General features: G+C 48.7%; 1 protein-coding gene across 1 annotated transcript; it reads left to right on the top strand.

The window, feature by feature from the left end:
- The first annotated feature begins 4,004 nt into the window (after positions 1-4,004).
- Positions 4,005-7,596, top strand: LOC104165278 (perilipin-3-like). The gene is made up of 7 exons (XM_009704855.1): positions 4,005-4,076; positions 4,806-5,001; positions 5,828-5,910; positions 6,153-6,408; positions 6,622-6,821; positions 6,951-7,079; positions 7,183-7,596. The coding sequence occupies exons 1-7, from the start codon at positions 4,005-4,007 to the stop codon at positions 7,594-7,596; spliced, it is 1,350 nt and encodes a 449-aa protein (XP_009703157.1).
- The last annotated feature ends 513 nt before the right edge of the window (positions 7,597-8,109 follow it).

Here is an 8,109-nt window from a genome sequence, read left to right as displayed (position 1 = left end):
AGCCAGGGTCATTCAGAAGTGTTTTTTTTTCTTTTTTGAACACTGAGTTTACCATTAAATGTGCCTGAGAAACCAGGCTAATGCCTTAAAAATTAGGATCTTTGGTACTTAATGTCCATCATGAGAGCAACTGGATTACTTGTAACGTTCAGAATCCAGGGACATAAGGAGCTCTGTAGATAACTGGTACAGAGACACATGGAACCCGGTCTGCAAAGGACTGTGGCACCTCAACAAACTTAGAAATGAAGTGCCCTTTAAATAACCCAAAATCTTATTGCTCATCAATAATGTTATCTAGGAACGTGAAACTGCTTTTACACATGCCCATAGCTATTGCTGACGAATCAGAAGCAATCAAATCAATGTCTGTTTGGGATAACCCAGTCAACCTTTTTTTTTCTAAGTATCTTTAAGGTTTTGTTTGGCAGGTATTCTGCACATATTTATTCCTCAAAACCAAGTAGCCCTGCTACTTTCATGCAAAAATACAAGCGGTGACACTATGTACATACTGAAGCTAAAGAATTAATCCAGGTTATATACTTCTTGTTTTGCTCCTGGGACCCCGGCACCGATGCTGAGTGATCGTGAGGGGCTTCCTCTGAGCAAACAGCAGATTCCCTCTTGGGCAGCACCTGGGGCAGGTTGCTGGGGGTCTTCACTCCCAGGCGTCCTCGTAGGGAGCGTGGAGGCAGCGCTTGTAACCCAGCACCCTCTGCCCAAGGCATGAGCCCAGCAAAGTGGCAGCCTTTAGGTGTCTGCAGCCCCGGTGCCGTCATACCAAACTGGGAGATGTGGGGTGTTTGGGGAGGGACTGTGTCCGTTATTTCTGGATGCTGCCCAGGACTAATGTTTGGCTTGGTTTTCCTTACCAGATGCATATGAAGGGAAGACACATAATGTATTCTCCGTGGCTGTTTCACAGCACTTAACGTTGGTTTTGGAGGGCTGTGCTGGTTCATTCCTACGGAGGGTCTCTGTGCGTTGTCCCCCACCATGCACGTGAGGGTCAGGGGTTGCAAGGGGTGGTATGGGACACAGCTGCCTTGGGGCATGTGCTCTGCCGTGGGAGTGAGGAATGGGCTGCTCCCTGCACAGGGAAACTGGCTGTTAAGATAAATTTCTGTAGCTGCCATGGTATCCTGATGGATGTTGGATGGGACTAAGCTCATGAATACTGGAAAGGGAGGAAGGTAATTTAGTTCACATCATGTGTGGGTGGGTGCCAGTCCTCTCTGCTCTGCCACCAGGATCCGGATTCCTCTGGCAGGTAACAGCAGAGCAGATCCGAGCCGACATTACACTGGTGCCACCTACTCATAGTTTTTTTCTTCTGATTTTCTTTTTAAATGAAAGCAATGACAGACACCGTATTGAAGGATCTGGGGTTTTAGATGCGACTGTAACACAAACACTTTGTGTGTTCTCCTGCAAGCAAAGCAGAAATCACATCAACCCTCATCCTGCAAATCTTCAGTGTTGAACTCCCACTCAAGACCAGGCTTGCTGCAATGCTGGGCAATGCGTGCATAGAAGTGACGTAGTGACCCTTAGCGGGGTCAGAGTACTAAAAGGGTACCTGAAACATCCCACTCCCACTCAAAGCTTTCCAACTGGACTGCATGTAACTGCTTGAATCATCGACTGTACAGACAGTGCTGTGTTCTCAGGCTGGCAGCCCTGGGGTCGTACAGTGACTTTCACTTCTTCCTTTTCGCAAGTTCTCACCAAATCTTGATGACATGAAGACTGGCCCATGTGTTTTGGAGAGATAGCGTCGCTCTTTTGTAACAGTCCTTTCCACCACTGTCAAACGAAAGTCAGCGATTTGTCCTTGATCAGCTGCCGTGTCCTCATCACCGTGCCCTTATTTCTCTTTAACCTGGTGTGTCGAAGAGCCATGTTCTGTGTGCATTTGTGCGACTATCATTTTTCCCTTCCCCCATATGTAGCGCCGCTACATAGCCGAGGTACCACAAACGGATCACGTGCGACTATCATTTTTCCCTTCCCCCATATAATGTATGAACTGTTGAGTTGAATTCAGGTTTAACAGAACATCAAGGGCCTCACAATTCCAGTAAAATCAGGCAAAGAGGTGGCCCAGGAGGAGAGGGGTCCATGGCAATACCTCCTCTGAAGAGAAGCACACGGTGTGACTTACTCTTCAATAATCATCAGAGAATCATGAGAAAAGCAGTCCCAAGACACAGGTCTGTGGGAAACCCCCTGCTCCTGGAATGGCTTGTTCAGTATAATTGCTCCTCTGTAAATTAAACAAGAGCTATTTCCAGGACTTCTGTATTTTAAAGTCACTAGACTGCACACAGGGAGAGTCCTTGCAGGACCCAGACACCTCTGGCTTCCCTCTTCCCTCTAATAGTGCCCACCACCACAAGACAGGTCACTGCGTAGTCTGAGACCCCGTGAATTGGAAGGGTCTTTCTGCAACGAGGCAAAGCTCTGCCAAGGGGAGAGGACCATGGCTGCCCAGTGTCCAAATTCCACCCCCAGCACAGGAATGAATGGAAGCTGCATTCCCAAAATGCATGCAAAAATCAGCGGGCTGTTGTGCAATTGTGTTTGAAGGAAAGTGGATTGTCTGAGGGAGATGGCACGAGGCAGATCAGCCCTGAAAGTACACACTGAACCCACGCAGAAGGAGTCTAACCTGGCTACTCATCAGTCTTACGCACAGGCTGTGCACCCTTATAGCCTTTGTATGGAAGGTGTAGAGAGACCGGGCTCTCTGGGGGCCTCAGGATGAGAAACTGGAGTTCCAGTCCTTCTAAGATAAGGCAGCAGCTGAGCAGCTACTTCTATCAGTAAACATTAAACACTACCAGGCAAAAGCAATAGGAATCTCACATCGGGTGTGAAGTCCTTCTCTGGATTTGTTTTACTGTATTTGCTTTTCTTTTCTGGTTATTGTTTCCCACCAAAACCAGAAACAAAACTAATTGCCATTTCCAGACAGTCTGTGATCTGAGGCAAGGTCACAGAGGGTGCATGGTCCATGCCAGCAATGCCTCTCCCATTTTGCAGGAGCACTGGCCTCCAAAGGGAGCTCCTCTACACAGGGCAGGGTGTACTTGCCTGATTACAGAGTGATTAACGAGCCACACCAGGGCCCATCTCTGCCCCATTCCACCTCTAATTGGCCAGGACAGAGACTGGCTCCTTTCTGGTGCTTCCCAGAGCTGTCGGTCACTGAGAGTCCCTCCTTACCCCTCTTCCCCAGCCAGTATAAAAAGGCAGAGCGAGGATGATGGAGCATGCTGTGGTGTCTGGTTCTCCCTTGCTGGTTATCTGCTTGCATCCAAGAGGTTAAAAAAAAGAAAAAAAGGTATTGCTCTCATTTTTGGGGGAAATTTTCAGGTATTAAGGCTGTAATTGTTCTATGAACTCCTAGTTCGTGTTTAGATGTTTCTTACCTGGCTTAATTATGGAATGGAATTAGTCTTAGTTAGCAGAAGGTTGTTTGTGATTTTGCCTGAGAGGTTAGATACAGCCTGTGCTGGTTTTGAGTGAAAAGCTGGTTCTGGTTGGGATGTGCTAACAGCAGAAGGGCAGTTTCTTGAGCTGCTTCCACCCCCCGGTTCTGCTGTTACTCTCTCTCTAATGCAAGGCTTCCCTGATGCCAGGTTGGGGAGGAAGGAGGTACTCAGCTCCTCTTTTGAATATATTGCTAAGAAGCACTATGATTTCTCTGACAAGAGCCCTCCTGGGTGAGAGAAGACTTTGTTCTCCTCACTCTGATTATCATAAGCCATGTGAAACCTAAATACTAGCTAGCTTTGCAAGTAGCACAGATCCCTTCATTCTGTAACGGGAAGAGGCTCATTTTGGGGGTTTTCCCTTAATGGGTAGTAAAGGAACTTCTCCCTTTAATGAGGTCAGAGGGAAGTGTCCTCTGGGAAGGGGAATCCCTCTGGAGGCTGACTGGCTGTTTTGTCTTCTCTTCTTCCTAAAACTATGATGCTACTTGCATTTCAGCTGCAATGGCCTCCGCTGTGCCTGACAAAGAGGAAGCTGCCATGAGCTCCTCGGAGATGAAGGAAGAGGAGCAGCAGGTAGGTGCTCCATGTGAGATGCAAGGAGTGGCAGCTCCTGGGTGCAGGTATGAGGAGGTGGTCCAGCTGTGGGGAGATAAGCCTGCACAAAGGGAGCCGTGTTTCTTCTGCTCAGGTTGTGTCCCCCAGCTTCTCTGGAAATTTGGGTGACAGCACAGCCAAATCCATAAACAAAATAGCCTGGTTCTTGGCTAGCAAAGGTGTTTTGCTAACTCTGTAGTGAAGACCCTGGCTTGCTGCAGGCAATGCTTCTATGGAAAGGCTCTTCTGTTCCAGCAGCCCTGAAACCTGCTGCATTTGTTTTACTCCTGCGACCAGCAGCATGCTTCTTGCAGACTAGTGTGATGTCTGTCAATTTAAAACCAACTTGATCCCATCTGATGGAGCTTTTCCTGGGGTGTTAGCTTGTTAAATAGCTATACTAAACAAATTGGAGCTGGATGTGGCTACAGATGTATTGAGGTTGCCCACAACCTCAGCTGTCCCTTGGGTAGCATTGTGCTACAGGAAGACATTTCTAGAATGAACAAAGCATGAATGTCAATGGTCCAAAGTTTGTTTCACAACTGAGTTGTAGATCTTTTTGTTTAAAGCAAGTGTCCAAGGAAGGCAAGCCTGGCTTCCTCAACCAGGCTAGGTGACTTGAACAGGAAGTTTTGGGGCAAAACTGTCTGAGAAGCTCAGGACTACGTTTGCAAGCTTCATGGCTTTTTTGTTTGTTCCTTCTAGAATGCAGTAAATCAGGTGGCTGACACGACCTTAGTCAGCTCTGCCTGTGACATGGTTTCTACAGCTTATGCCTCCACAAAGGAGAGCCACCCCTACATCAGATCTGTGTGTGATGCAGCAGAGAAAGGAGTGAAGAGTGTGACCGAAGCTACAGCCAGCTGCGTCCAGCCGGTTCTGACTACACTGGAGCCTCACGGTAATCCCCTGTGGAAGGGCAGGTTTGCACCTGCTGTAAGGGACTCCCTGGCTTCTTCCAGCTCTCGAAGGAGTCCTAGGATGTGGAAATACCCCTCTTCATCACCATACTGAAAGGACAACTCCTGGCTTACTAGTAAGGCTAAAAAGCTGAGTCCTTGTCCAAGTAGTGTGATGGAGGGTTGCTCCCTGGAGGACCAGGACTTGACTCTGGTGTTGACTTCCCTAAAACTGATCTTGCAAGGTCCAAAGTAGCTGGTGGCAGATGCTTAGTTGGATTCTTACAAGCTCATGGTGGCTACAGGAAAAAGCCGCCTCTTGGAGGACTGCTACATCTAAAGGTCCTGTTTGCCATGGCCCTTAAAGAACATGACTGTGGCATCTGACCAGAAGCTCTGAACTCCTGGAGAGAGAGGCTATTCCTGATGACAAGTGTCTGACCAAACAGTCTATGTGACAGGCCTGAGTTCACTCTAAGCCTAGAGTGGGCATCCCCTTCCCATCAGTTACTGTGTGATCCTGGGTCCTTGGGGTGTGGAGGCTGGGGCAGAGATGAGGGCAATGCATCTATTTGGTCGAGGGCTCAAGAAGCTGTAGGAGGGGATCCCATGTAGGTGGCCATGTCTGTGCAGGTGGAAGTTGGCTGCTGTCAAAGTGAGGAGACCAAGACAAGCTGCTCTACAAATTCAGCTTACAACATGCCTGGCCCGGTGATCCGAATGGAGCCTTTCATCCTGGCTCCCTGCAGAGCAACATGCTCGGGAAGATAGAACTTGAGATCAAATTGCAGGGGAAAAAAAGTCTTGACACTCTTTTTTTCTTTACAGTTGCAGCAGCAAGTGAGTATGCCTCCAAGGGTTTGGATAAACTAGAGAAAAAGCTCCCACTCTTTCAAAAGCCGGTGGAACAGGTAAGAATCAAAGGCTTTGCTGTCCCTGGCTGGCAGAGGGCCTGGTTCTGGTGGAGTTCTTAACCTTGGGAGTGAAGTAGGGTCCTGTATGAGGAACAAACTACACCCAGGTGCATAGTGCAAGCTCCTACAGGAGTGAATACTTAGCAGACACTGTGCTAATTGTGGTTTTGGTGCAATTCAGAACTGTAATGTACTACGTGACCCAATTCTTTATCTGACATAAGTTTCCTCTTCCATAGATTCTCTCTGATACAAAAGAGCTGGTATCATCCAGAGTGGCTGATGCAAAGGATGCTGTGAGCAGCAAAGTGACGGAGGGGATAGAGGTAACTAAGGAGACTCTTCAGAGCAGCATGGAGGCTGCCAGATCTGCAGTGACCAGCAGTGTGGGGACGGTTATGGACTCCAAAGCAGGTCAGACAGACATGAGCGGAGCAGAAGCTGTGCTGGGGAGAACAGAAGGCAACTCTCTCCCTATTGGAAATGAGGAACTAGGTAAGGAAACAGTATATGTGATTATTAGTAATGTGAACCATCAAACTGAGAATGGTCAGCCCCATTCCTCACCCTACTACTCTGGAATGGGGCTAATGGGAAGTGCCATGCTGGAGGCTACCTGGCTACTAGTCCAAGATCTCCTGATACTTGTTCACTCTGTGTGGTAAGCACCTCTGGTCATCCATGTAGAGATACTGTCTCTTTCCTCAGCCAAACTGGCAGCATCTGAGGAGGGTGCAGACATAATATCCGTGGAGCAGCAGCGTGAGAAGAGGAGGTACTTTGTGCGGTTGGGGTCTCTCTCTGATGAACTTCGCCTGTTTGCCTACCTGCACTCAACAGACAAAATGAAGCAGGTCTGGCAGGGCATGCGGGAGGCCCTTGCACAGCTTCACTGCATCATTGAACTGGTAGGTAAAGCCCGGTCTCCTGGAAGGAGGGGACCAAATTTTTGGCTTGGTTTCAACTTCATTGCTATGATAAAGAGCTGTGCTCTTCACCAGCAGATCTGTCTTGACACTGATCTTCCCCTGCCACAGATTGAAGTGTTTAAGGAAGGATTTACTCAAAAGCTCCAGGAGGGACAGGAGAAACTACACCAGATGTGGCTGGACTGGAGTGGCAAGTCTTCCAAAGAGAGTGGAGATGAAGGCTCCGCAGAGCCAGAGGTACCTCCCTGGGGAGGGAAGCAAAGGGCTCTGGGCATTCCCTTGATTTTTAAATTTTTAAGTAACTCGCTCCTCTGATCTTGTCCTTCCTGCCTCCTCCCAGGAGATGGAGTCTCTGGTCCTGCTCATGGCATGCAGTATCACACAGCAGCTGAAAATCACCTGCTGTAAAACAGTGTCTGCAATCCAAGGCCTCCCCTCAAGCCTTCAGGATAAGGTGAAACAATCTCTTGGTGCCATAGAGGAGCTTCACACTGCTTTCTCAGCAGCAAACTCCTTCCAGGACTTGTCCAGTAGTGTCTTGACCCAGAGCCAGAGGAAGCTGGCTGTGATCCAGGAGTACATGGAGGAGCTGCTGGACTACCTGAAGAACAACACACCTCTGTCCTGGCTGGTGGGACCCTTCTCCCCCAGGGAGGAGGAGGAGGAAACATCACAGGAGGATGAACCCTCACAGGAGGAAGAGGTAGAGACAGCAGGAGCGGGGCATCGTGAAGCCTCTGCCACGCTCATGTGAAGGACAAGGCCATGAGCACAGGCCTGCCTGGCATGACTCTGGTGAGAGCTTAGTCTTAGCTTTAGATGACTCTACTGCCCAGCTGGGACTGGAGCTGTCATGTCTTGGATGATGACTATTGTTTACTGGAGAATAAATCCAGCTTGGTGGAAGTAGCAGGGCCACTTAAGTGCCTGTAGCTGCCTTCAGGAATGCTGACTGAGCTCTGGGTCAGGAGGAGAACAGATCTGAAGTGCTTCAATGCTCCCATCTCCCTTGTAAGCTGTCCATGGTGTGTCCTTAAACAGCACATCCAGGCATTGCCTGTGTTCAGTACAAGGATTGCTGTTGGTCTTGAAACCTCAGCTAGCATACAGTGTAAAGAATTGGCTTCTTAAAAGCTGCTTGTATCGGGTCATAACTGCTTAAAATAAAACTACTGCAAGCAAAACGACTTACTGTCCCTAGTCTCTCTTGGAGAAAGACTGCAGGAGTGAGTATTGCTCAACAGATGTGCACTGTGCTCTATTCCTT

This window comes from Cariama cristata, unplaced genomic scaffold, assembly GCF_000690535.1.
Source record: "Cariama cristata isolate BGI_N322 unplaced genomic scaffold, ASM69053v1 scaffold13577, whole genome shotgun sequence".
Taxonomy (NCBI): Eukaryota; Metazoa; Chordata; class Aves; order Cariamiformes; family Cariamidae; genus Cariama; species Cariama cristata.
The sequence above is the reverse complement of the archived record's forward strand: the minus strand, read 5'-3'. Positions and strand labels throughout refer to the sequence as shown.

Bases quoted from the DNA above. Each gene is read 5' to 3' on its own strand.
- LOC104165278 (XM_009704855.1), top strand. From the start codon at position 4,005: ATGGCCTCCGCTGTGCCTGACAAAGAGGAAGCTGCCATGAGCTCCTCG. The intron at 5,911-6,152 runs GTAAGAATCAAA...CCTCTTCCATAG, and splicing joins TTCAAAAGCCGGTGGAACAG to ATTCTCTCTGATACAAAAGA. The intron at 6,409-6,621 runs GTAAGGAAACAG...CTCTTTCCTCAG, and splicing joins TATTGGAAATGAGGAACTAG to CCAAACTGGCAGCATCTGAG.